Raw genomic sequence first — 27,488 nt, forward strand, 5'->3', positions numbered from 1 at the left:
ACCATTTTCAAGAGGTGCCGGAACTCCGTTCCACCGCGCTCTAACTGAAAAAAAGCCCTGGTTATTACAACTAACTTTCCCTATCATTTCATGCACTAAAACCTCGCTGTATTTAATCAGATCCTCATAAGACCTCGCCAGAATATTTCAATACTTGGAACTGTCAAAATTGCCAGTGCTACCTTCTTACCGCTCAGCAGTATCAGTGACAATTGTATCCTCTCTCCCTCCAAGGAACGTAACCTGGCACAGACGTGGTCTCACAGTATCCTTTGTGAAGTGAATGACGTAGCTGAGAGAGCATACCTCGCCAAGGTTGCCTAGTAAACGTGCTGTGAGCTTCTGACCCAACATCCAGCCCTTTACATCCTACTACACTGCACACAATTGAAGTTGTGGTCTCGTCATGCCCCAAAACCGCATCTGCCAGTACTACTCCCTTGCGCTCACAACACTAAGGGAAAGATTTAAGGAGGTCATTCAATAGGCTTGCTTTTGCCACAGAACACAAGCCTGAAGGAAGCCTGGGAGAGTTTATTACTACTGCTAAGCCTACTGTTGTGTTTTGGACTTTGAAATATCCACCTGGTTGGTGGAAGCTCTCTGGGGACGTCCAGTCTCCCTAACCCCCAGTGCAATGCACATTTTCCTTCGATATGCAAACCTAAATACGCAACATCCATTTTCACTTTTCATAGCCTCATCCTACAAAACTGGCTAAACTTCCAGTTTAGATGCAACCAATGGGAATTCAGACTTTTTGCGGAGACTTTCCCTTCAGGGGTTCTCAGACTCTTCAGGGAGATAGTCCCTTCAGGGGGTACACACTGCCTTTCGATACCTCTAAACTGAGCTTTTTTGTGTTTCTCACAAACCAAATTTTAAAAGGACCATGAAAACTGAACGGCAAAACACAGTCTGAAGATTATATCTAGAGCAGTTAGCCGTGTTAGTCTGTTGTTGCAAAATAGTAACGAGTCCAGTAGCACCGTAAAGACTAACCAACTTGCCACATGTATGTGCAATGGCGAAATTAACACATTATATAAATAGAAGACCTATCAGAGAATCTGAAAAGAAATGGGAAAAATTACTTTGCCTATTGTAGATAAAGATGAGAAATAAAAGATAGGAATAAATAATGCAAATAAAGTTAATTTGAATAGGAGCTAAGATTGACAGAGGTTATTGAAATATTGTTTATTATAAGCCTTAAATTTTCCAAAATGGAAACATATATTATTTAACTCGATTAGTTTAGTATAGTTAGTATAGTTTGGTGCATTGTAGTATAGTGATGAAATGTATAGATCACGGTGCGTTCTGTGCTATTGATTTGGAGGTAGAAGGGGTATAGCAGTAAATATTGTTAAATACTTTCTAATAATATCTTTGGTTTAATAGCAAGACACAGTGGAAGACAGAGCAAATGTCTGAGAATGGTTGTTGTGGGCTTGAACATAATATTCAAATGACGTATAGTGATCGTGCTCTAGATAATCTGTGTAAAGGGTATCTTAATCTTCCCCCAGTGTAATGGGTATTTCTATTTTTCCTTATCTTTTTTTCTGTGTCTCTGTTGTTTATAAAATTTAAAAAAAATTGAAAAGACTAACCAACTTTATTGTAGCATAAGCTTTCGAGAACCACAGCTCTCTTTGTCAAATGCATCTGACAAAGAGAGCTGTGGTTTTCAAAAGCTTATGCTATAATAAAATTGGTTAGTCTTAAAGGTGCTACTGGACTGTTTACTAGTCTGAAGATTGCAGCCCCCCAAAGACTTGACAAGGATATCCAATACATATAAGAAAAGCCATCCAAGATCAGTCCAGTGTGGAACCAAGTAACCCACATTCCCGTCTCTGGGAGCCCACAAACAGGGCAGAAGACCACCCACTCCCTCCCCCTGCCCCAGCTACTAGCGAATGGGACGCATCTTCTCTGCAAAGAGGCCTCGTTGCTTACAACTCCCTAAGCCAATTGCCACATCTTGTACAAGCAAATTCCAGGGATTAATTCTGCATTGAAAAGTACTTTCGTTTGTCTATGAGAAAAATATGACGCTTGTGCAAGGAGGAGGGGAAGGAAAAGAAGGGCACAGAAGAGGGGGGGGAAGCTTGCATAAAAAGTTGGGTTGCCAGCCTCCAGGTGTGGCCTGGAGATCTCCCAGGATTGCAACTGATCTCCAGGCAACAGAGATCAGTTCCCCTGGAGAAAATGGCTGCTTTGGAGGGTGGATTCTGTGTCATTATAGCCCACTGTGGTCCCTCTGCTCTCCAAATCCCTCCTTCCCCAAGCTTCACCGCCAAATCTCCAGGCATTGCCTAACCCGGAGATGGCAATCCTTAAAAAGAGATCTTTCAGCCAACCAATATCAAAGACTTTAAGCCTCCCCATACCTCATCAAGGTGAGTGAAGAAATCATAAAGAAACAGGCCCTGACGAAGGGAGCTTTCGCTCTTAAAAGCTCCTACCCTGGAAATTTTGTTGGTCTTTAAGGTGCTGCTGGACCCGAATCTTGCGGTTCTGCTACAGACCAACACAACTACACACCTGAAACTAGGCCCAGATATGACTTCCATGGGAGTCCTGTCCTATTTCTTATAATGGCAGGAGCAGAATCTGTTTGGCGTACTGAGATGGGGTGGCGGTGGCGACGCTGTACATCTTTTCTAGGGGCACCAACCTCCAGGCGGGACCTGGAATTCTCCCGGAATTACAACTTGTCTCCAGACTACACAGATCAGTTCTCTTGGAAGAAAGGGCAGTTTTTGGAGGGGGGGACTCTATATCTTAATACCCGGCTGAGGCCTCTCCCCTCTCCAAATGCATTCCTCCCCAGGCTTCACCTCCTATATCTCCAGGAATTTCCCAACCCAGAGTTGGCAACTCTAGAAGCACTGGTGTGCTCTGTACCGTACAAAGGAACCCAGCACACTTCCAACACCTTCTGCTGCTGAGAAAATGCAGTGGTGGAGCCAGCCGTGCACACTAAAGGAACTCGGAGGGGCAGAAGGCTGGGTTAGAAATATTTTGACCCTCCCCGCTCTCTTTCTCCCTAGGAATTTCCCAACCCAGAGCCGTCAACCCTAGGCTGTTCACTGCATTTGTATTCACAAGCATTTGAATTTTTGCTATTCTGTTCATACGCAGTATATTCTTTGTTTCTCCCCGTTTGAGAGGCACACAGCAAAAGAAAACGCCTCCTAAACGAACTATTATGCAGTTTGCCATCTATTTTTAAAAAGTAAGATGCTTGTATTTGTGACATGTTTGGGGAAATGAGTCAAATGCAACATCTTTGCGTTTTTATGCTTTATCTTTAAATGGGCAACAGTCATTAAAGCAATCCCCCTGGTGATAGCGAGCTCCGCTCACCCCCCACCCACCCCCAGCCCGGTTTCTGAAATTGGCAAAGTCCCCGTCTGATTCTCGCACACACCCAGGCACAAAACCACAGAGGTGAAATGGCAGAAACATCCCTCTTTTTAAAAAGCAAACCTTAAAGTTTTCTTTCTTTCCTAAGAACATTTTTATGCCAGCTTTCCAAGGAAGTGCCTAAGGCAGCTTACAAAATAAAAAGTAACAACAACATTAAAAGCGATTCATTAAAACCCAGCGTTTAAAAGCCCAGCCTAGCAAAAGAAACATAGATCATAAAAACTGACCCCTGGCTAGGGTTGCCAACTCCATATTGGGAGATTCGTGGAGATTTGGTGGGGAGGTGCAGACCGGGGAGAGTAGAATTTGGGGAGGGGAGGGTCCTCGTAATGCTATTGAGCCCACCTTCCAAAGAAGCCAGTTTCTCCTGGGGAACTGATCTCTATAGACCTGAGACTAGTGGCAATTCCAGGAGATGCCCAGGTTTGCAACCCTGAATATTGAATTGATGAGTAGATGACTCGACGGTATAAAAACCACCAGTATGACTTCCAAAGACCTGGCTGAAGTGGGAATGCCAGTCCTTGGCACTAATTTGGGCATCCATCCAGGGCAATATGTTGCCCATGCCGAAAGATACCAGGTTCCAGAATCTTGATTCGTTTTCCCCTTGAACTGCAAGATCAAGTTCTTTCCACAAGGATCTAGCATGAGCTAGCTTCTTTTGTTTCGCCAACCCTTTATATGCCAAACACATGGAAATTAGCTGTAATATGAAATTTGCAACCCTAACAGTAACACACACACGCATGACTAAAAATGCAAACATATATACTAGCCCTGCAGCTCAACTAAGGGCCAAGCTACACATGACGAATGACACTTGAACGGCAAGTGTATTTCTCCCTGTTCACTTGCCCTCCACTCAATCCACTTGCCGTTCAAGTGTCATTCGTCATGTGTAGCTTGGGCCTGAGTCAAGACACCATGCAATTTTAGGGGTTCATGGAACAACTGCCAAAACTTAAGTACACTTGGGAATTCTTTCCTGTCCTGAGGAGGAAGGTGGGATACAGAACAGAAAGACATCCAGTTCTAATCTGCCGCTCCCTTTTGCCACATCAGCATGGAGGGGTCTCCAGCTGCCTCCCTGCCCCCCCATGACAAGGGGTCTGTTGCTCTCACAACGTCAACACCACCAGGGCAACGGCGGACCCAGCGTTTGCCACAACTGAGCCTCCATCAAACACTCCCTTCTGCAAGCCTTAGCAGCAAAGAGGCCCTGAATGATCCTAATCGATCTCGTTCGGTGCCTTGATGTATAATGCAAGCCCTGCCTTCCCATCAGCGGCGCAAGTTGCTCTGCCAGCACAGCGAGTAGCCATGTACAGGTTGGGGGAGGGGGGCACATCCGGGGATGAATTATGCCGGCCGTTGCATGGCAAGTGTAATTATTTTTCTCCTCGCAAGGTGTCCTGGGGCAAGAAGGGTCCCGGGGAAGCTCTGCATGTCGAGTGGGTGCTCCCTCAGCCCCCTCCCAAAGCGACAGATAATCCCACTGAAAACTGGAGGCTCTTGTTTACCTCATTAATAATCTCTTCCCCATTAATGAATTGCACTCCTGCCTTCGTCCATTAAGAAGCTGCTCGGAGGTTCTGGCTTTTAGCTTGCTGATTTCTCCCGGAGCATAAATAAATCAAGCGCTGCAAGGTATTTTCCCCTTTGTAATTCAGCGTTCAATAAGAGGTGCTACAGTGCAAGAGCATGAATAGGCTAGATGTTCCAGAGGAGGGGAGGACAATTCTCCAGCAAATCTCTTCCAGGGGGTGTACATAAACAAGCCATGATCCCGTCACACTGCATATAATGTGGAGCGTACCAAGCAAGCTGTTCCTTTCTCAATTTGACGTATGATCTGAGAAGCAGGCCGGGTTGATGTCTGGGATGTTGAATCCGTTTTCAAAAATTCCCTTTGGTGTTAAAGAAACAAGGAGCCGAGAGCGCATTTACATGATGTCCAAAAGGAGAACTAGGATATCTCTAAGGCAGGGTTAACGGCGCACAGGCCTCAAGGTCGCACACCGAGAGAGCAGGGTACTTGGAACTAAGCAAACCAAGAGCTAACCTGCAGCCCTGGAACTATTCCAAACAAAATCATTAGCGCAACTCTTATACGGATCACAAATGGGACTAACTGCTAATGTTAAGATCTTAGAAACGGCCCAATCTAAATTTCTCAGATCTCTATTGAATGCATCTAGATGTACTCCTAATGTTATTCTTAGGCAAGGAGCTGGTTTGCCCAGAGTTGAAATAAAAATCTGGGAACGTGTCATCTATTACTGGCTAAGAATTCATCTTGAGCCAAAGGGTTTAATTCCCTTGTTGTTAGCTTCTGACCCTTATCCTATATGGTACTCAAAGTTAGCTGATAAAAGTAAACTGATTGGCTTGGACCTGGTAGCCCTGTTTGATATGGGACTCAACAAAGCAAAAGCTTTAATCTCCCAAAGACTAATTAATATAGAGTCCCAAAATGATGACATTACAAACGAAAGATGTAGATGGGCCAAGAGCTAACCTCATCCACCACCATCTTTCCCAACTGCCTCCCCCTGAGGCAGCTTTGGGAACGGGGCTTCACTTCACAGCTTTGAACATAATTTGTACTTTGCCATCACCAGGCCATTGAGAAAGCAGTGTCAGCCATGCGGCCTGTTTGGCAGTCTCATTGGATTAAAGGGATACATGAAGCCGAGGAGAGGGGCCCTCAGCCCAGATTCGCCGCTGGCAGAGCTCCGCACGAAGTGAAGAGCTGTGTCAAAGTCTCGCTGCCTTCAAAAACGCCATATGCTCGACATGTGTCAGGTCACGGGTGTGTGACTGGGCTCGAAATCAGATGTACTCAGGGGAAATCCACCTTTAAAAGCACTTGTTCACTCAGCTCTAGAGCGGGGGGGGGGACAAGCAGCATCCTCTTTCCCTCCCATCCCGCTTTAGCCAGCAGAAACGGGGAGGGGGGGTTCTTGTCGCATTTCTCACACAGACTTGCCTTTTCTCTCTCATTCTTCCTACCTACTGAGGGTCTGTCTCGACGTGTAGGCTGTTAAAGAGATGGGTCCCTGTTCCTCAGACCCAACTTGGGTTCCCGTAGCCACACAGTAGCTGTGGGGAAAGGCTGTTAAAAAATAAAGGGGAGCCCAAATGGCCTCAGAATGCCATGGTGGGGGGAGGAAGGGCTCTTCCCTCTCCCCTCAAGCCATTTTCCAAAACAGCACTGCTCCACACGGAATAGTCTGTGCACTTGGGGCGGGAAGCACCCTTCCCCCTGTGTACAGTCTGGTACTCCTCCTGAGGGCATAATCTTCCTTCATGACAAGCCCTGGCCGGCTGGGATAAGAAAATTTCTTATATCTTTTATGGCTTGTCTAGATACACAACAGAGACCATCTCTCTCACTAACAAGTGCGTAGATGGGGAGTTCTGTGGGACAGCCCAAGCTCACTTCTCCTCAGGTCCTTTATCTACGTTTATCCTGTCCTCTCAGGAATGGCAGACCTGGTTCTCTTCTCCTCTTTCCCATTCTGCCCTCACAAGAAACCTATTAGGTAAGTAGCACTTTTAAGACTACCCGACTTTATTGTAGCATTAGCTTTGGAGAACCACAGCTCTCTTCGTCAGATGCATTGACTGCTTTGGAGAGCTCTCTTCGTCAGATGCATCGGCAGCTTTCGAGAGCCACAGCTCTCTCTGTCAGACGCATCAACAGCTTTCGAGAGCCACAGCTCTCTTCGTCAGATGCATTGACTGCTTTCGAGAGCTCTCTTCGTCAGATGCATCGACAGCTTTTGAGAACCACAGCTCTCTTCGTCAGATGCATCGACAGCTTTCGAGAACCACAGCTCTCTTCGTCAGATGCATCGACAGCTTTCGAGAACCACAGCTCTCTTCGTCAGATGCATCTGACGATGCATCTGACGAAGAGAGCTGTGGTTCTCGAAAGCTGACGATGCATCTGACGAAGAGAGCTGTGGTTCTCGAAAGCTTATGCTACAATAAAGTTGGTTAGTCTTAAGGGTGCTATTGGACTCTCTATTATTTTGCAACTACAGATAACACGGCTAACTCCTCTGGATCTATCGGGTAAGATAAGCGGAGATAGAAGGCCTGGCCAGAAGTCACCCAGCAAGCATTGTGCCAGAGAGAGAGGATTGCTTGCCCACCCTGACCCTCTCCAGCTGTTTGCCTCAAAGCAGGGTCCGTCTCCACACAGAAGAAGCGAGTCCTCCTGAGGACCTGCATCCTTCAGGCAGGTGCCAGAAGCAGAAAGAAGGGCCTGCCTCCGCTTTTGATGCATGACTCTGGGAGAATGCAACATCATTCTCAGGGGTTGCTTTACCGCCTGACCAAGGAGGAAACCCTCATCCAGCCGCATAAGTGGCCATCAGCGGGATTCCGAGCAAGAAAGAAATCCTACACACACGGTGCCTTCCGGGAAACCTTTTCTCACCCTCTAGCACAGCCCATGAAATGACCTCAAGTGATGGGGGGGGGGCGGCATTTGCAAGATCTTTGGTGGCTAAGAAAAATCCCTGCTAGTCTCAGGGAGCCACACCGAGGCATGAGATGGACGGCATGAAATAACCCTCCCTATTTAATATTTCATTTTTATCTCCCTCCTCCATTTCATGGGTTATAAATTAACTCTGTAGCCTGTGGAAGAGGCTGGTTGCGAGGGGGTGGGCCTCATCCCATTCACTGCATCCCATTGCCTCTTCCCAATCTCAAATGTTTGTATTACTCCTGCCTATTTTCTAGGTCAACAACGGCATCACATCCCCGGGGGCTTTATGAATAGCTTTGAGTTCGACACTCTCGCTTTCCTCCTGCAAACCGGCTGCAATAAACGCTTCTAAATCCAGGAAACGTTGCAAAGGGGAACAAGGTCAGTGGTTCCTTCCGGGAGTGGTGCATGGTTTGAAGGGAGCTTGCCCTTCAAAACGAGTTTGATCCAGAGTTTTAAGAAGGCCCCGGATGCCGCATGAGACACAAAGTCAATTCTGATACAACACGGGAGGCGGGTGGGTGGGAAGCATTCATTAGATTGGGACCAACATTGCTGATTATTTCAACAGCGTTTTTTCCTATGAAGTTGCCATAGAGGAACTGAAGGGGGAAATTTGACTGACTGAGCTACGGCGAGTCAATCCGGTTGGGTGTTTGGCACACGGCCTCCTGATTCTGAGCTAAAACTGTTAGCTGAGAGCGGAACCACAAGTGACAAAAGGCACAGGTTGGACACTTGTCAGCTTCCCTCAAGTTTTGGCGGGAAATGTAGGCAGCTTGGCGGAATGTTGGACAAGTGACAGTTGAAAAGTCCATTGGACAGCAGACAGAGAGCCAAGCTGCAAGACTAGGATGCCTACATTTCCCATCAAAACTTGAGGGAAGCTGACAAGTGTCCAACCTGTGCCTTTTGTCACTTGTGGTTCTGCTCTCTGAGTGTAAACAGAGCAGAAGTTCTGCTGTGCTGATTAAAGAGGCAAAAAGTTTATTTAAGAAATACATACTTGAGAGTGAAGGAGAGAGATAGGGAGAGAGTCCTTGCTATCTGACTACATCTTGTAGAAGAATGAATGAGGCAGGAGAGAGAAGGAGCAGGATATTGCCCTGTTTAGCCCAATAGGAGGCAAGACAAGGAAATGACCCCCAGGAAACACGAGAGATGCTGCTCTCACGGTCCTAACTAAGAGCCAAGCTACAAGCGATGAATTACAATTGCCTGGCAAGTGAACAGACTCATGTGCATTCCTCCCTGTTCACTTGCCCTCCACTTGATCACATAGAGTAGGGAGGAATACACGTGAGTCTGTTCACTTGCCAGGCAAGTGTAATTCCTCACTTGTAGCTTGGCTCTCAGTGATCCTTGCTGCCCCCTGCATAGAAGGCTCCTCTTCCCTTTGCTGCTGCAGTACACCAGACATTGCAATTTCCAACAAAAACTGGGCTCTGCTAATTCTGGTTCCTCCCCAGGGACATCAGTCCATGACCGAGTTCATTCTGGCAACAGGCTCCAAAGCCCAGAGTTTCCTTTGTCTCTATCCCAAACAAGCCCTGCCTCAAAGGCAAAGAAGTCATGCCTGCTACAGTCTACTCGGTCTACAGTCTACTGACCGTATTCAGCTGGGGAGCTGATTAGCCACCGGCTCAAAAACGGAAAGCCAGTTTTTCGCTTCTCCATTCCAGATACGCATCTTGGCTTCTGTTTTGCACCCACTGAATCCAGTCACATCAGGAACATCTCTTGGACTTTATCTCAAGGCCACGTGAGGCAGACTCTGGACTTGCCCTTCGTGCCCCAAAACAACTTTCTATCCCCTTCTCCCCTTTGAAGATTTGGCGGGGGGAGATGGTAGACTGTGCACCCAGCTTGCCTGGCACTAAAATCTTCTTCATCGCTTTGCATCCATTTGATCGGTCCTTATAAAAAGGTATTTACACAACTTTTAGGAGCCACCAATCAAAAAGGAAAATTGATACGTAAGATTTTTTAAAGGTATTTTATTTATACCTTGGGGACCCAATTACATAGTTTTCCTGTCTTCCATTGTATCCTCACAACAACCCTGTAAGGAAGGTTAGACTGAGAATGTGTGACTGGCCCAAGGTCACCCAGCAACCTTCTATGGCAGAGCGGGGGATCAAATAGGAGTCTTCCAGGTCCTAGTCCAACACTAACCTCTACAACTGTGCTGAGCTGTGCCCAAGAGGGAGAGAGGTCTGGAGTGGGGGTGGGGGGTGGGGGAGATGAAATACTGGAGAAATGTCAAGGCATAGCAGGAATGGTTGAAGAGACCCTGGAAAAAATCTGCCCAGAAAACGTCATGATGTGACGTCCACCCATGGGTCAGTAATAGTAAAGTCCAGTAGGCCCTTTAAGACTAACCAACTTTATTGTAGCACAAGCTTTTGAGAACCACAGCTCTCTTCGTCCGATGCATCTGACAAAGAGAGCTGTGGTTCTCAAAAGTTTATGCCACAATAAAGTTGGTTAGTCTTAAAGGTGCTACTGGACTCTTTGCTGTTTTGCAACTACAGACTAACATGGCTAACTCCTCTTGATCGCTGGAGCAACTCAACTCCAAAGGGATGTTGTAGAATCTCCCTCTCTGGGGTTCCAATGGAAAGGCTGAAGCTCAAAGAATATCCTACCTCCAGTCCCAAACAGGGAGAAGAGCTCCCAGCATGCACGGCCACTGTGACTAATTAACCTGGCCCCAATATGCAATGCACACACACTGCACACAAGAAAGCACTTCCATGTGTTCCAAGCAAACTGTAAGGGGAGAGTCCGCGGTGATTTGAAGCATGAATGGTGCTGCCCCGGCAGAAGAGGAGGACACAAGGGGAAGCCCCTTGGCTGAGTCGCCTCTACCTAGAAACCTCTTTGCTCAATGGCAAGAACCCTGTTCTCATTTCTGTATATGGACGCTCAATCCGTGTAGAGCGTACACTTGATTTTTCTTCATATGTGTGTTGAATAATCCTCATATTACAGCCAATGCATGTACACAGGGCTTTTTTTCTGGGAAAAGAGGTGGTGGAACTCAGGACTGCACAATGATGTCACTTTGGGTCAGCTGGAACAAGGGGGGAGTTTTTTTAAAGTTTAAATCACCCTCTTGAAAATGGTCACATGGCCGGTGGCCCCGCCCCCTGATCTCCAGACAGAGGGGGGTGTAGATTGCCCTCCACGCCGCTCGGCGGCGCGGAGGGCGATCTAAACTCCCCTCTGTCTGGAGATCAGGGGTGGGGCCACCGGCCATGTGACCATTTTCAAGAGGTGCCGGAACTCCATTCCACTACATTCCCGCTGAAAAAAAGCCCTTCAGGTACAGCTGACCATGTGATTTCAAACCTACATTCATCTAGGTACTGGTCCCCCGTTTCATTTGTAAAGTGAAGGTGTGTTGACTCTTTCACACAAACAGATGTAATAGACTGTAATATGTGAACAGGGCTACAGGGTGCACTTGAATTTTCTTTATATGTGTGTTGAATGATTCTCATGTTTGGTGTAGTGGTTAAGAGTGGCAGGATTCTAACCTAGAAAGCCAGGTTTGATGCCTCACTCCTCCACTTGAAGCCAGCTGGGTGACCATGGGTCAGTCACAGTTCTCTCAGAGCTCTCTCAGCCCCACCCACCTCACAGGGTGATTGTTGTGGGGATAATAATAACATACTTTGTAAACTGCTCTGAGTGGACGTTAAGTTGTCCTGAAGGGCAGTATATAAATCAAATGTTACTATTGAAAGCCAGTTTGGTGTAGTAGTTAAGAGTGGCAGGATTCTAATCTGGAAAGCTAGGTTTGATGCCTCACTCCTCTGCTCGAAGCCAAGCTGGGTGATATTGGGTCAGTCACAGCTCTCTCGGAGCTCTCTCAGGCCCACCCACCTCACAAGGTGATGGTCATGAGGATAATCTTAACACACTTTGTCCCGAAGGGCGGTATATAAATCCAATGTTGTTGTTGTTGTCATTCAACATGCACATAGCTGAATGTGCAATTTAAACCCCCACATTTATCCTGTACTGATCCTTGGTTTCATTTGTAAAGTGATTGTGCATTGCCTCTTTTTTATGAGTACATGTGTGCACATCCATAGAGGATGCAAATGCATTTATTGTTATCACATGCCCAGGGCTAAGGAGGCATCTCAGAGGGGGAGAAGGAGAGACAGAGATCGGCAGCTGTACAAGGGGGCCTAGGAAGGAGGGCTGAGAAGGCAGCAGTGGCTCCCCCTGAAGTAAGGTTTGGGGACTGCAAGCTAACTGCCCAATCCACAGGTGTCCCAACCCGCCATCCCCTTGAATTGTGTTCCAAAGACTCCCTCTGGGAGGGTTAGCCGGCTGTCATTTTGGGTTCTGCCTCAAAACCACTCCCTCTTGCTGGGCCACAGTTCACTACAATCATTCCACCATAAAAATACTGTTCGCAACAATAAAACTACTGAAACAAAGCAACCGTCAAGCCAGAATGGGAAAGCAAGAAGTTACATTCAGAAGTAAACTTGGCAGCCTTTGCGGCAAGCAGATCCTACCCGCCAGGTACTGAAATGAGTCGATTGTGGCTTAGCCCATTGGGGGAGACTCTCCCCCCTCTCCCCCCCCCCGACATTTGTCTCCAGAGGAGAAAAGACTAGCATGCTGAATATGAAATATCCCCCTGACTCCGTGATTCTTGAAAGCCATTTCTTACCTTTGAGGGACGCAACATGGGATAAGGCCTGGGCGTAAGTGGCTGTGTTGAGGAGGGTCCCGGGCAGGCACGAGGGGAAGAAAGGCCCAGAGGGGCCGACGGCCCTGCCGAGGCTGAGGAGGAGACAAAAGAGGGAGGGGGTTAGAAGTCAGTCTGTCAGCCTACTAAGTCTACCTGCAGAAAAAAAGGCTTTCCTTTGCTCAGCGTGTTCAGCCTCACAACCACGATGTAAGGTCATGGTAAGGTTATGCCGGCCTTACAGACAGCCCCTTCTTCATGGAGCTGCCCTTGATGAGGGCCAAAGACGCTTCAACTGGTCCAGAATGGGGTATTGACCTATGGATGGGGGCATTGTGAAACCGTCACACTGGCCGCCAGCTCCTTTTAGCTACCAGCTCCCCATTTCTGATGTTCACCTCTAAATCCCAATGTGGGCCTCGATGAGCACCCTTTCCCCTCTGTGCCCCACATGGCTTTATGATTGGCTGGTGACTGTTTTTCGCGGACCCTCTGTCCTCTGCTTGGAGCGGGGCCTTTTCTGCCATGGCCCCTACCTTAGGGAGTCCCCATAAGTTTGGACTTACGGAGTCCAAACTCTCAGGTTAGCTGATAGTTTTCATTGCTTGGTTTATGGTTTTAAAATATTAGATGGATAAACTGTAAAGTCTAATTTATTCTTTCCTGTAAGCAGTCTTTTTTTATTGTAGAGAAATTAAAAGATAGAGCAAAGAAGGAAAGTTAAACATAACAAAAACACAACTACCAAGAGCCAACAGAGGCCAACATACAAAGTAAAAGAAAAACAGTAAAAAGCATAATAAATGTATTATTAATCCATTACAGTTTTTTGCCTACACTTCCTCCTTTAGTGTCAATCAACTTGTGGTCTAATTAATATCTTTTTTCTATATCTTATCTTCTTGATATTCCAAATCCTTATTCTTAAAAATCAAAACTACAAATCATTCATACATTTTTTCTTCGTCTCTCGCAGATAGTCCATAAAGGGTTTCGAATTGGCCATGAATATCGAGAGGGCTTTGTCTCTGATTAACGCTGTAAGTTTGGCCATCTCAGCTAAGTCCGTCATCTTTCCAGTCCAATCTTCCAATGAAGCAATCTTGAAAATATGCTTACATCACTTACAAAACAAACTGCCAGTCTAGCTGGCTGGAGGCTGGGAGGTCTCCATTTGTCCCAGGGGGCCACTCGAAGATCTGAACCCTGGAGTCCTGAAGAGCTCCCCCCCCTCCCACCGGGGCCGCTGGATGGCATTCATTCACTCAGGGGTGAACTGGCCCTTAACTTACAAGGAAATCTCCCACTGGGCCACTGCCCTAGAAGGCTGCTGGCGGCCAGGAGTAAGCCGAGCCAAGCCCCAGCAACTCTGCCCAAACCTCGGGGGCCGCTTGGCCCATATCCCTCATCAGCCACGGCAGTCGGGGGCAGTTTACCAACTGTCTCCTCCTGCACTGCTGCCAGTCTGGGGGCCGACGGCATGGGTAAGTTCATGCCCATTGTCAGCATTACCGCGTTTCGCGATCCCTGAAGTGAGGGCTTGTAGTACAGCAGTGGCCATACGGCTTGACTTGCTCCAAGGCTGTTTCCACTTCCTAGTCCACATCTGCACTCACTTGGGCTTGCACAGGGGTCATTTTGTAGAAAAAGAGCTGGAGGAACTCATTAGCATAACTCATTAGCATATGCCACACCCCTTGCCACTACCGGAAATGTGTCATTAGCTTAACTGATTTGCATATGCCACACCCCCTGGCATCACCTATCCTGGCTGTTTTGGACCCAATCCTGGCCATTCAGGACCGAAATTGGGCCCAAAATGGCAAAAAGGGGCTGAAAATGGCCGAAAAGGGGCACAAAATGGTCAGGATTGGGCCACTGCTGAATAGGAGAGCGATCCACCACCCGTCAGAAGCCCAATCTGGGCCATTTCAGCCCCAATCCAGGATGGAATGGGCCCCAAATGGCCGAGAGTCAGGTGGGCAGGGCCACCTGACATGTGACCTCTTCGGAGAACTGCCGGAACTGTGTTCCGGCATGTTCCCCCTCAACATGAGCCCTGGGCTTGCATCATCTCAGTGTTATTCCAGCTGAACAGGACTTCCCTCTCCTTGCCAGCTGTGACTGTGCCCATCGCCCTTGTAATCTGGATGACTGTAGACTCACGCTCAGGGATGCTTCGCTAAATATCGCTTGCCTGGATGCCCCTTTCCCTGACCAGCTATGAAGGTTGCAACTTGGCACACTGTTTTCAAGCACGTGTGCCGATGCGTGAGCCCCAATGTGCCCATCAGCACGGATCCGATGGCTGAACAAAGTAGCACAATCCAGATACAGGTAGCAGCCCTCCACCTCTCATACCAGCACCTCAGGGGAGTCCAAGCGTGCAACAACGGCACTAGAATAAACCAGCAGCTTGGGTTCCAGGCAATTTGGGCTCAACCAGGGTTAGGGCTCCTTTCACTCTGCAGGGGCTTTGTCAGCAGCACATGGCGAGCAGGATGGCCTTGCCCTCAGTTCCTGTGCCTGGGCTTTGTGGTTCGCCTCTGGGCTCTGCACACCTGCAGCTCACAAGGGTTTCTCCGCACCTGTCTGTGCATGTGTCTGGAAACCAGGGCCGGCGCCAGAGGTTTCAGCGCCTGTGGCGGCGGTCGCGCACGCGCCCCACGGGAGGCGTGATGACGTCATCGCAGACGTCATCACGCACCACAGGGGGGCTGGGCTGCGCGCGGACCGCCGAGCGCAGAAGCTGCGGGCTGCTGCTGGAGCAGCGCGTGGAGGCTGATCCGTGCGCTGCCCCAGCAGCAGCTCACAGCTTCTGCGTTCGGCTGGGGCGGAGGAGCGCGCAGCTGAGCTGGCGTGGCTGGCTGCAGCAGTAGCTGTAGCCAGCCAGGCAGCCCCGTGCCGCCGCCGCCACATGCCCCAGCCGAGTGCAGAAGCTGCGGGCTGCTGCTCGAGCGGCGCGCGGAGGCTGCTCCGTGCGCCGCCCCAGCAGCAGCTCACGGCTTCTGCGCCCGGCTGGGGCGGAGGAGCACGCAGCTGAGCTGGCGTGGCTGGCTACAGCTGCTGCTGCAGCCAGCCAGCCAGCTCCGTGCTGCCGCCGCCGCGCGCCCCAGCTGGGCGCAGAAGCCGCGAGCTGCTGCTCGAACGGCACACAGAGGCTGCGCCCGGCTGAGGTGTGTGGCGGCGGCGGCGGCAGCAAGGGGCTGGCTGGCTGGCTGGCTGCAGCAGTAGCTACAGGCGGCCCTGCCCCCAACACCCCCTCCAGCGCCCCTCCAGTGCCCGCGCGCCCGAGGCCACCGCCTACCTGGCCTCCATGGGCGCGCCGGCCCTGCTGGAAACGGAGGCCAACCAGCTCACACATCTGACAAAGCAGGCTCTAGTTAGTCCACAAAATGACCAGATCTGTCATTCCTCATTGCTTTACTTGCACCAGACCAATACAGCAAACCATCTGGAGCTCTTCACCCATGTAGTTGTTGCTCTTCGCCTGTTGCACCTTTACTGCCTGTTGTACCTGTTGTAGCTGTTGCAGTGCCTGTTATAGCTGTTGCATCTTTACTGCCCTTGGCTAAAGCTCCCTTTCCCCTGTGCCTTCACCTATTCCCTGCAAACTAACCTGCTCTCCCACCACCCTCTGTTTTCTTCCATCCTTCCTTGCATATCTTTGGCCATGCTGGGTCCCCCATACCTAGAAAAACCTCCAAGAAAGTGCCTTCCTTAAGCCCACCCTTCAGCAGGGCCTTGCCGTTGTTGCTTCTTCAGACCTCCCCCTGTGCTGCCTGGCCTTCCATCTCATTGGGAGGCCAACAGGAGTAAACAGTAGGATTAACTTCCATTTGATATGTTTAAGATTCAACTGATGGTCTATAAGTCTCTTGGGCAGAGATTCCCAACAGGGGGAGAGGCTATGGCTCAGTGTCAGAACATCTGATTGGCACGCAGAAGGTCCCAGGTTCAATCCCCAGCACCTCCAGTTAAAAGAATTAGTTCATAGGTAATGTGAAAGACCTCCACGTGAAAGACTGATGGTCTAACTCAGAATAATAATAATAGAGTCCAGTGGCACCTTTAAGACTAACTAACTTTATTGTAGCATAAGTTTTCGAGAACCACAGCTCTCTTCATCAGGTGCATCTCTTTAATATTTTGCAACTACTGACTAACACGGCTAACTCCTCTGGATCTATAACTCAGAATAAGGCAGTGTTCAGACATCCTTTACTGCCTCACATTGTAGAGACCAAACAGAAGTTTTTGCAGCCACAGAGGGCAATCTTACCTCTGTTGAATCTCCAGAGTTTCCTTCTTGTTCCTGGCCTGGTCCGCTGGGGAGGGAGAATTCAGATTCCTTCCAGGGGGCGTCACCTCAGCTATGGTCTCCTTAGGCCCTTCCTGGTCTGAAGCCCCTCGTTCCGTTTTTCTCCATTTAGCCCTTCGGTTCTGGAACCAGACCTGAATTGGGAAGGAGAGCGCAGATAGGCAGCCCTTGCTTGGGTATATCAAGCAACTTTCATGTGTGAGTTAGCCCTGCTTTGGTGGAACAGTCCTAGTGCTACTCTGCGTACAAGACCCAGACTGGGTCAGAGGACGCCTGCCCCTGCTTGAGCCCCTGTGCAACAGAGCACATGAAATGCTTCACACTGAGGTGCATGCAAGTCCAAAAAGATATGGAAAAGCAGGGCTTTTTTTCAGCTGGAACACAGTGGAACGGAGTTCCGGCACCTCTTGAAAATGGCCACATGGCCGGTGGCCCCGCCCCCTGATCTCCAGACAGAGGGGAGTTTAGATTGCCCTCCGCGCCATGTGGCACGGAGGGTAATCTAAACTCCCCTCTGTCTGGAGATCAGGGGCGGGGCCACCGGCCATGTGACCATTTTCACCAAGGGCAATTTAAACTTTAAAAAACTCCCCCCTTGTTCCAGCTGACCCAAAGTGACGTCATTGTGCAGTCCTGAGTTCCACCACCTCTTTTCCCAGAAAAAAAAGCTCAGTGGAAAAGATAATGCTGATTCCGCCCCCCACACACACATGAGACGGTCATACGGCCATGCACAGAAATATTGGGATATGGTGGCTGATGCAATTTTAAAGGCCTTGGGAGTAATAGGATCCAAGGCTCCTGAGGGTTTTATAAACTGAATTATGTTAAGGTGCTAGATTTACGATTTCAGGAATGATTCAATACTTATTAACAGCCGCAAACCTGGGTTTGGCCAGTTTTTGGTAGACCAACAGTGTAATCCTAAACAGACTGGAGTAACTCTGTTTAGGATTGCACTGAAAATATCTTCCAAGTAAACCAGATTGGTTAAGGAAAATTTGGGAGACTGTGAAGTTAGACAGTCTTACTGCTTTAGTTAATAAGCAAGACATCAATGGTTGGAAAGCAAATTCCACTTTGATTGGATCCCACTGTTATGTTATGTCAAAAGGATTATTTGCAAGTAAAAAAAGTTTAGTTGTATGTATCTGTCTGTTTTTCTATTTTGATTCTTATTTAGTAATGTAAATAGCCCGTTATTTTGTATTTACTATCATGTATGAAATAACATTGGTGAAGGTGTTTTGGTTTTTTTAAGGAAAGGGGGGGGGGAGAAAACTTAGCAGGGGCTTCTGAATGCAGTCCTGCCACCAAGCCTGATGGTGCCCCCACTGCAAAATCATGGAGAAAAAGTGAAAAGGTGCTTTCGCACCACGGTGCTTCCTTTGCCCTTAAGCCTCCTACCTCCCAAGGAGTTTGCTAACACAGGCCCGAGAGAACCTGAGAGTGGCTTGCAGCCATTGCAAGTTCCCTCTGAACGAGGCAGACATTGACTGCCGACTGGAGTAGACATCCTGGAAAGAATTCTCTGATTTGATTCCGCTCATGTTGGATAATGCACTTCCAATCCTCTTTAGAGATCATTTGGAATTGAATTTTTCAAGTGTGAAACAAAAAATCCACTTCCAAACGATAGCTAAAGTGCATTGGAAGTGCATTATCCAACGTGTGCGGAATCAGACTTGGTAGTGAACACCCGGCTCTGAGGCCCCAAAGGCGTGGAATCCCCCGTTCACGGCCCCAAAGACGGGGCCATCAATCATCACCCTAAATAAACTGAACTGAGCGGGACTAGACTAATCTTCTTCCAGTTGCAGTTCTGGTGAGGATGGAGGTCAGACCTGCTAAAGCATCCTTGGCTTGGCTGGGACCAGCTGGCTGGGACCAGCTGACCCCTCCATTAATGCCCAGGCCTGATTGGTACTTTGAATGTGTTTATGATCCTCTTCCCCCTCTGGCCCTTTCCCCCTTTTAGGTTTCTTTGCCATTGTTTTAAAATTCTAATAAAAATCTGTATAACATCTGTCTATTAAAAATATTAAAATCTAATAAATAAATAGTTGATTATCAGATAATTTCTTTGACTGGCTGGTGCAGTTGATGGATAGATTTAGCAACCATCTTCACTTAAAAAAAAATCTTTCTACTGGTCACTCACACCTGCACAGACAATGACCTGAAATCCCAGAGCGCCAGGAGTTCAGCCATTTCCACCCCATGGTGCCAATGAGATTCAAGCTACTATCATCTGGGCACCAAAGGGCATCCAGAATGCCAATTCTGAACCCCAGTCCATCTCATGCCACTGGCGGCAACAGGAATGCTACAGGCCTGCCCAAATGAATTCAAATACTTTGGGCTTAACTCAGTTGTGGAAGTTATTGTGTGTGCAGAAATCCTGGCCTACTGAGCTACACTGCAGAAAATGCCCAATTTAAAAGAGGATTACAATGTTGCTGCGTATTGTTGTTCTGGCGATTACCGCCCCGTTTTTATTCCGCGTGCTTTTAATTGCACGTTTCAGCAAAGGCTGAATAATGATTTTATCTGCATTCTAAATTTAGGAGAGTTAAATGCAAAGCCAATTGCAGAGACTTCCTTGTGTCTTAATTGAATGAAGGTCACAGCTATAACAACATTTAATTGAGCTATTTTTCATTATCATATTTTAATGACTTTGCAATGACAGTTTGCCGGCTTCTGAGGAAAGAGCCTGATGAAGTCGTTTATTTCCCTATTTAGTTTTTGTTTGACAACATCATCTTCGATTAAGACGTGGTTTCCAGCACATTAATCATATTTGAATGAGCAAGGGCCAGAAATGTAAACAGGGCTCCCCTCCCTTGCCCCCCCCCATGTCCCAGCATGAAAGCTGCCTAAACAAACCTCTGCATCTATTGTCTGCTTGCATAATAGCTCACAACAAGGCTGAACGCTCTAATTCTTGCCACTCCTATCTCGCCCTTCCACCTTTCAGGGAGAAGTTATGATCTTCCACTTCTGAATGGCCAATAATTGTCCCAATTTATCTCAATTTGCAGTGCAGTCTTTAGGCACCAATTGCTAAAATGGCATTTGGAGGCAGGTGGGAGGGAAAACCCCAAGCCATCACCTCCCCACGTACAGGCAGAAAGAAGATTTGAATGTCCAAATAATAATAATCAGTTTAATTTCCCCGCACATGACCAATGATTCATGTTCAGATTTAATAATCGGGGGCGCATAATCTGATTATAGAAGAAATAATTTGTTTACAATCCCCAATTTACTGTGGCGAATTCCATTATCTCTCTTTAGCCATTGGCTTTTTGGAGATACTAACATGACCCAGGGGAAGAAAAGGCATGCTATTATATTTCCTACAATTAGATCTTTGCATAGTCTTAACCCCAAGCACCTACATAAAAAGGAGACAGAAACAGCGGGGTAAGAAAAGCCCCATAAATAACACAGGCAAGTTGAGAAAAGCGCCATCGCCAAGGGTCTGCGTGCGCATGCAGGCGTGTGAAGCTATTCAGCAGTCCCCCCAGTTCCCTGCTGCCAAGGACTGGAGGGAATAGACCCTCAGCATGGTCTGTTGTCACTGATAGGGGATCCAGATCTAGGAGAACGGGCTCACGGGAAAGGAACTGTTTGTTCCTGCAGATCTCCCCTCTCAAGGGGACTGAGCAAAGGGTTATTTCATCCCTTGGAGAGTTGTGAGCTGCTCCCCCACAGCTTGCAACTTTCATCGTTGCAACGGAAACAAGGAATGCTGCACATTACAAGACATCCCAACCGTGTGGAAGCCACCCCGTTCCTCCTGAGCCCAGTCAACTAATGGGGGAGGCATGCTGGTCTCTTGGCTTCTGCTGTGGCCAGGTTTTGAACATTCTGCTGAGGCGCACCTTCTATGCCATGTCAGCTGCATTCCCTTAAGCATCAGAAATGCTCGGTTGTGGGGGGTGCAGAACCTGAGGTCCCTAACTGGGACAGTCCAGGTAGTGCTGCCCCTTGTCCCCATCCCACTGAGTACCCTTTGCAGGCTCTTTAGAAAAAAGAAAGCCCCCCCTTCTCTCTATCTGCACACTATTCTCTTTCACAAGAGAGGAGGCTAGCCAGAGCTTGAGGATCCATCTTTGAATTTCTGCTCCGAAGAGGGTGCCCGCCACCATTTGGGACTCGGCTCCTTTGCCCTACTGGTGCCCTCTGGAGGGGCCACTGGAGAAATTCTCCCACCGGAGTTAATAAGCAAACTGAAAGGAGGGGCAGAATATGCTGAGCAGATGTCAAACTGCAGCCAGGATCCCTAGGCAGTTTGGGCCCAGGAGAGCTTGCTCAGCGCCACTTTTTCCCAACCCAGCCTTCAAGAATTGTAGTCTTATTTCTACCCCTCTGCCCAGCGTCCGCTGCCTGTTCTTGCAACGGCTTCCTCGAAGGGGTGCGAGGAAGGAGAGGCCTTTGGGGGCTAGGGACGGCTTTCCAATCCCCAGCCCCAGGTTGCAAGCTGCAACCCCGCATCTTGGAGCGCCTCAAGTCCCGCATTCAACATTTTACTACCATCATGTTTGCATTTAAAAGAGGAGGGTTGCATTTAAAACAGGGGGTTGCAGAGCCCCGAGAAACGGGGCTGCCCAGGGCTCGAGGCGGGCAGGCACCCTGGCAGAGGCCAGGCTGGGGGCACCGGCGGGCTTCCCTTCCCGGCAGCGGGGCTTGCCCAGATGGCGGCCAGGCGAGGCGCGGTCGCCCCACCGCCGTCCTGCAGGAGGCCGGAGCCGGCTGGGAGAGCCGCAGCCCTTCCCAGCCCCCGCCCGCCGCCCCGGCCCAGCCCGGCTTTCTTTTTCCACCAATGCAAGGAAATGGATGCGCATCGATGTAATTTAGTACCTTAGAGACGCGGACAAATTAGTGTAGAACATTATCACTGGTTAATTATGAATGACCGATTAATCAACCTAATCTAATATTCCACATTATGTTGATGTTATTAAAGTGCAGCATGAAAATGACAGATCGGCTTCATTTGCTGTCGGGGGCCAAATGGGCAGGAGCCGCCGCCTCCCCCCGCCTAGCCCCGGGCGGCGCTGGGGACGCGGGGCCAAAAAGGAGGGCCCGGCCCGGCCCGGGGTGGGGGGCGCAGGCCGGCCGGCGCCCGCCTTACCTGCACGCGGGCTTCGGTGAGGTTGATCTTCATGGCCAGCTCCTCCCGGGTGAAGACGTCCGGGTAATGGGTCTGGGCGAAGACGGCCTCCAGCGCCTCCAGCTGCAGGGGAAGCCAGGAGAAGGGCCCGCCTTAGACGGGGCGGGCGGGCAGGCGGGGAGGGGGGAGGGCAGGATGCTGGGCAGCTCCAGGCTGGGGGGAGGGGGGCGAGGTCGAGCCTCCCCCGAGAAGCAGAAGCCCCCAAATCCGTTGGGCGCCCCCTCCCCGCCCGCCCCTTCCCAAGTTCAGGCACCTGCTGGAGGGTGAAGGTAGTCCTGTTGCGCCGCTGCTTCCTGCGCAAGAAGCCGTCGTCGAAGTCCGCCGTCGAAGGGCCTCCGAAGGGCGTGGCACCTGTGGCGCGGAGAGGCAGTGCGGTGAAGGCCGGTTCGCCGCCCCCCGACGGCCGAAGCCCCGCTCCCCAAGCGCTTCTGCTGCCCGCAGGGCAGGATGGAGAGGCCTGGGCACTGGGGGAGCGACGGGGCGGGCGGGGAAGGGAGCCGCGCCCCTCCTTTGCCCCTGAGCCGCCCAAAAGAGGCAGCTCCGGGATTTGGGCGCCTGGCCCCTCTCGGCACGAGCCCCAACACTCATTTGCCCCCGCCGTCCAGCGGCCTTGGAGAAGGAAGGGAGAAACCGCCGCGGGCCCTGGCGCGGCAACCCCTTTCCTCGGCCTTTGGAAAAGGGGGCCAGCTCGGCCAAGGTGATTCCAAAGGGTTTGTGGGCCTCAGGTCGGAACCCGCTCGAAACCCAGCTGGAGTTTCGAAACCAGTCCCCCCGCCCCCCAGCAAAACCAAATGAGTCGATCGGGGTTTTAAATACAGCGAAAGACGCCGCAGGAGGCGATGCCCGGGCCTTTGGGAAGTGGAAAGGCCGCCACAGGCCTCCAGCCGGCTCTTGGGCTCCCGGCCCTTGCCTGCTCCCGGCCCTTGCCTGCTCCATCACTTCACTGGCTAGGAAGAGCCCCGCAAAGGCAGGCCTTCCAAACCCCGGGCAGCAGCCTCCAAAGAGATTTCGGCTTCCAACAGACGCCCCTCGACCAGGCGGGGTTTTGTGGGTGGCTCTAAGTCGCCTCTTTCAAACGACGGGCAAGACCATCCCCCACCCCCCTGGAAAAAGGCAGCTTTCCAGGGGTGCTGCTTGGAGCCGTTTGGAAGACGAAATAAAGAGCTAAGGCCGGGCGGGAGACACTTGGGCCGGAGAAAAGAGTGGCGGGCTGGAAGCGCGGTCCCCTGGAGGGAGTTTTGGCCGCCCTCGAGGGCTCGGGGCAGCGATCTCGAGTTCCAGCCCCAGCCGCCCCCCTTTCCAGAGCCACCCACCAGCCCCACTTTCGCCAGGAACCGGCAGGTTCATAATGAGGCTCCACGAAGCCCCATTTCTGTCCATTCCGCGAGATTCGATGTTTCAGACGGGAAGGCGCACGAAGGTGCGGGATTTCTGCGTGCAGGAAGGACACAAATGTCGACTTTTTTAGCCGTCCCTTTTCGGAGATTTGCCGGGTGTGGGAGCGCGCTCGGCTCCTTCCCTTTCTGCCCCGGGAGCAAACGGCCCTTTTCCTCGCCATTTCGGCCGGGGGTTCAATTCAAGCTGCGGGAACTGCAGTTGGGCGTAGCTGCGAGGCCCCGGTCGTTTACTCCAGGGCAACCCCATTGAAAGTACAGCGTAGCTCCGCAGGATAAACCTTTAGACCTGATTGGGACTCCGCGCACATTTTGACGAGGAAAGAGCGCGGTGCTGCCGCGGGAAAGCGGAGCTTGGCGCCTTCCCCGTTTTCAGTCCCGTTGACCTGGAATTAAACGACGAATTGGCCAGGTCCCCGTCCAAACCGTCTACTTGGAAGTAAGCCCCTCTGAGCCTGCGGAGACACGCAGCGGCGAAATCCTTCCAGGTCTTCCACGCGCCAGCGGCTGCTTGCTCGGCAGAAAACGGCATTCGGGTCAGCGGGATTTACTTCCAAGTAAAGGCGTGCCGTTCCGGACCTCTCCGATCCGGAGAGCGGTTGTCCGCATCCGGGAACAGCATCGGAGGCTGGCGCTCGTACTGTCTCTGCGTCAGGCTCTCTCCAGAGCTGGATCCAGAGAAGGCTGCCCTCCGGGTCTGCCTGGGGGGGGGGGGTCGGTAGATCGGGACTGAAGGGTCGGTTCTCCTGCTGCTGCTGACCGCCAAGCCGGGAGCAAGACCCCCAAATCTCTTCCCGAACCAGTCGCCAAGCACCAGGCTCCTCTTCCGTGCAAAGCCCCAACATGGTTGCTCAAAGGTAAGTTCAATAGGCCTACTCTCGCCCAAGAACGCCGCCCGGAGTCCCTCTGGAGGGGAGCTGCTCGCAGCCGGCTAGAGTCGGATCTTGCCCGCCCGCCCCCGCCGGCTTCTCGCCTCCATTTGGAAACTGACAAAAACTTTCTGAAACTGACTAGCTCGAACCGACGGCGCGGACGCCCGCCTGGCTGCCTCCTCCAGCCGCCTCCGCCGGCTCTGGCTCTCCCCTTCCCCCCTCTCCATTTGGACGCCTGCTTGGGAAAGGGAAGGGAAGATTGATGCTGCCCGCAGGCGAGCTGGGGGGGGGGGACTGCCCCACCTTCTGAAAGCGGCCCGATTAGAGGCGGAACAGGAACATCTGCGCTGCCTTCTCCCCCGGTCGCCCGCGGCACTGCCAGCCGCAGAGGAGGGGCAGGTGGCCAAATGTCACCGGGAGGCGCGACGCGACGCCGGCGCTCTTCCAAGGCCGGTCCGCGGGCCCGGGGCTGGGAAACCGCAGGCCTGCTCGGCCGGCTTCCCTGGCCGAGTCGCAGGGCCCCGCTGGCCCAGCCCAGCCCCTCCGCTCCGGGCGCCCCCGAGGTTCGCCGCCCTACTTACGGTTCAGGCTCCGACCCGGCAACACTCACCCTCGAGCTGCGGGGGGCAGTGGAAGTAAAACATGGTGGCGGGCGAAGGGTCAGTCCCGGCGGCGGCTGGCGCGGCTTGGAGCTGCGGAAGAAAGAGCGAAGGAGGGCCGGGGTCAGCGGGAGGCGAGCGTGGAGTCGGGCCCGGGCCGCAGGGAAGCGGAAGGCTGGCTCCGGCTCCGTCTGCAGAAAGGGCGTGACACTTCTAGACACGTGTCGGAAAGTTTCCAACCGCGGCCGGAGCGCCGTTTCCACGCCACTTTCCCCGTCGGCCCGGCCCGGCCCGTTTCCGCGCAGCGGAGGCCGCGGGGACCGACAGGCACCGAGCTCGCTGCTGCCCTCCCCCCGGCCAAGCCACCCCGCCAAGACATGCGTCCTACCCGGAGTAGCGAGGAGGCGAGGCAGGGCCGGGCTGCTGATGGCGTCGAGGCGCCCTCGCCCGTCCCCGGTGCCAACGGGCAGCTGTCTTGGCGAGGCCGTCTGCAGCCTGCGCCGCCGCGCCGCGCTGCCTTTTATAATCTCACGCGTAATTGGCCTTAATCGGATTATTTCCAGCGCTGTCTACAGTGAGTAACTTGGATAGGTCTACTGGGCCTTCCCCGGGAGCCACGTGGTGCGCGGAGGGGGACCAGCGCCCGCCTCGTTCTGCAGGCGAAAGCGGGCCGGAGAAAGGCAGGGAGGCGGGCCGGAGCGGGCGGAACGCAGCCCTGCCCAGCCCAGCCCTGTCGGCTGCGGCCACCGAGCTGCCCGGCCCCTGCCCGGTCCGCTGGGCGGGCCGAGCCGGGGAAGCGAGGGGGGAGGCGCTGGCGCTGGGGCCCGGCTGGCGCACTGCCTGCCCCCCCTTCCCCGCCCGCTAATGGGCCGCCTCGCTTTGCCGAGGCGAAGTTTGATTTTGTTCGCGGCGGGGGGTCTCCGGCTGCCGCTCGCTTCCCGTCTGCAAATGAGATGCGCTGGGACCGGCGCAATTACTTTTAAAGCGCATCCGAGACGGGCGGGCCGGCCCCGCCGCCGGGGGGCGAGCGTGCCTGGCAGGCCCCTGCGGCAGCTCTCCGGGCGGGGCGAGGGCGGGGGGCGGCGGGAATGGCGCATAATCGGCTGCCTAATAGCATTACGACGAGCTAATCGCCGCCGATGGCCCCCCTGCCCGACGGAGAGCTTCCCTGGCGGAAAGCCTTTACGATATTAAAGGGGGAATATAACGATATTTGGGTTATTAAATGCGTGTAATTAATTTATGCGCCGCTGAAAATAAAGTTGGGATTATGACCCACTCAAGATGCGTCGGAAGAGGCGAGGCAGACAACTGTTGCTACGCTGGGCCGCCTGCCTCGGGTCTAGACGGCGGCGGGCAGTTCGGAAGGGGCCCCGCTTGGACCCGCAGCCCCGGGTGAATATTTCATCAGCCTGCGGGAGGACCTGGAAGGCCTGGACCGAGGACGCTTTGCCCTGCAGGGAGTTTGGAAGGGTCGGCCGAGGGCGTCCAGGGAGGCGATGGGCCGCGCTTCGGAAAGGAACCTTCCCTTCCCGAGGTGGTGGTGCGCGACTCGGCAGAAATGGGAGAAATTATCGGGCCCCTTTTTCACGTCGGGCAGAGACGGGCGAGAAAGGGTCCAGGCAAAGGTGGCCCCCAACCGGGACTAGCTCCCCAGTCCTTGCCTCCCGCTCCTTTCTGCCAGCTCCGAAAAGGCTGGCATGGGAAAAAGAAGCCACTCTTGACTCTCTGGGTGGGCAAATCGCTCGGGGAACCGGCAGGCTAAAGGACAGTGCCGATCCCGGTCACAGTGAGTAAAGCAGGACGGGAAGGAACCTCGCGCCGCTTAACAGAACCCGAAATGATAAGAGTAACAAACAAACAAATCAGGCCCTCTAGCCTCCCGGGCATATCCCACCTCAAAAAAACTCCCTGAACTTGGCACCAGCCACCTTGTCTAGAAGCAGCTCTCTCTCTCTCTCTCTCTCTCTCTCTCTCTCTCTCTCTCTCTCTCTCTCTCTCTCTCTCTCTCTCTCTCTCTCTCTGACGTCTGACAGAGAGAAGATTTTGTCCTCAGAAGCCTAATAAAATAATCATAACTACACCCTGGCAGAAGGGAGAGCAGAGCAGGGCTGCGGTCTTCTGGCTCTTCCAGAGGCCGCCTTGGCTACTGGGCGCAGAGGCACGGACAGGTCCCCTCTGGGGCCCCCTTCCAGCCTAAACCATCCCCTTTCGGAGACTGCACGTAAGGAGGAGCTCGGTCGGGCGCGGGGTGGGGGGCTGAGAAGCGACCCCCGGCGCAGCCCCGCAGCCCGCTCCGTGCAGCGACTCCGGAGATGGATTCAGCACCAGGGACAGCGACCCGGGCAGCGCTGGGCGCAGCTGGTGTACAGCGCTATCCAGGCATTCTGACTCGGAAGGAAGCCCCGTGAAAAGCAAGGGGGTTTACTTCCGAGTAAGCAGGCAGGTTTGGGAGGCTGTT

At 51.9% G+C, this 27,488-nt stretch overlaps 1 protein-coding gene across 1 annotated transcript in view; it reads right to left on the reverse strand.

The window, feature by feature from the left end:
* DRGX (dorsal root ganglia homeobox) overlaps positions 1-25,072 on the reverse strand; it is a 37,441-nt gene extending 12,369 nt beyond the window's left edge. Inside the window, exons 1-5 of the mRNA XM_054984219.1 lie at positions 25,039-25,072; positions 22,416-22,513; positions 22,124-22,225; positions 16,942-17,114; positions 12,642-12,754 (exon numbers count right to left, since the gene is read on the reverse strand). Coding sequence (XP_054840194.1) covers positions 12,642-12,754; positions 16,942-17,114; positions 22,124-22,225; positions 22,416-22,513; positions 25,039-25,072 — 520 coding nt within the window. The remainder of the gene's footprint in view (positions 1-12,641; positions 12,755-16,941; positions 17,115-22,123; positions 22,226-22,415; positions 22,514-25,038) is intronic.
* Positions 25,073-27,488: the final 2,416 nt, after the last annotated feature.

This window comes from Eublepharis macularius, chromosome 6 (genome assembly GCF_028583425.1).
Source record: "Eublepharis macularius isolate TG4126 chromosome 6, MPM_Emac_v1.0, whole genome shotgun sequence".
Taxonomy (NCBI): Eukaryota; Metazoa; Chordata; class Lepidosauria; order Squamata; family Eublepharidae; genus Eublepharis; species Eublepharis macularius.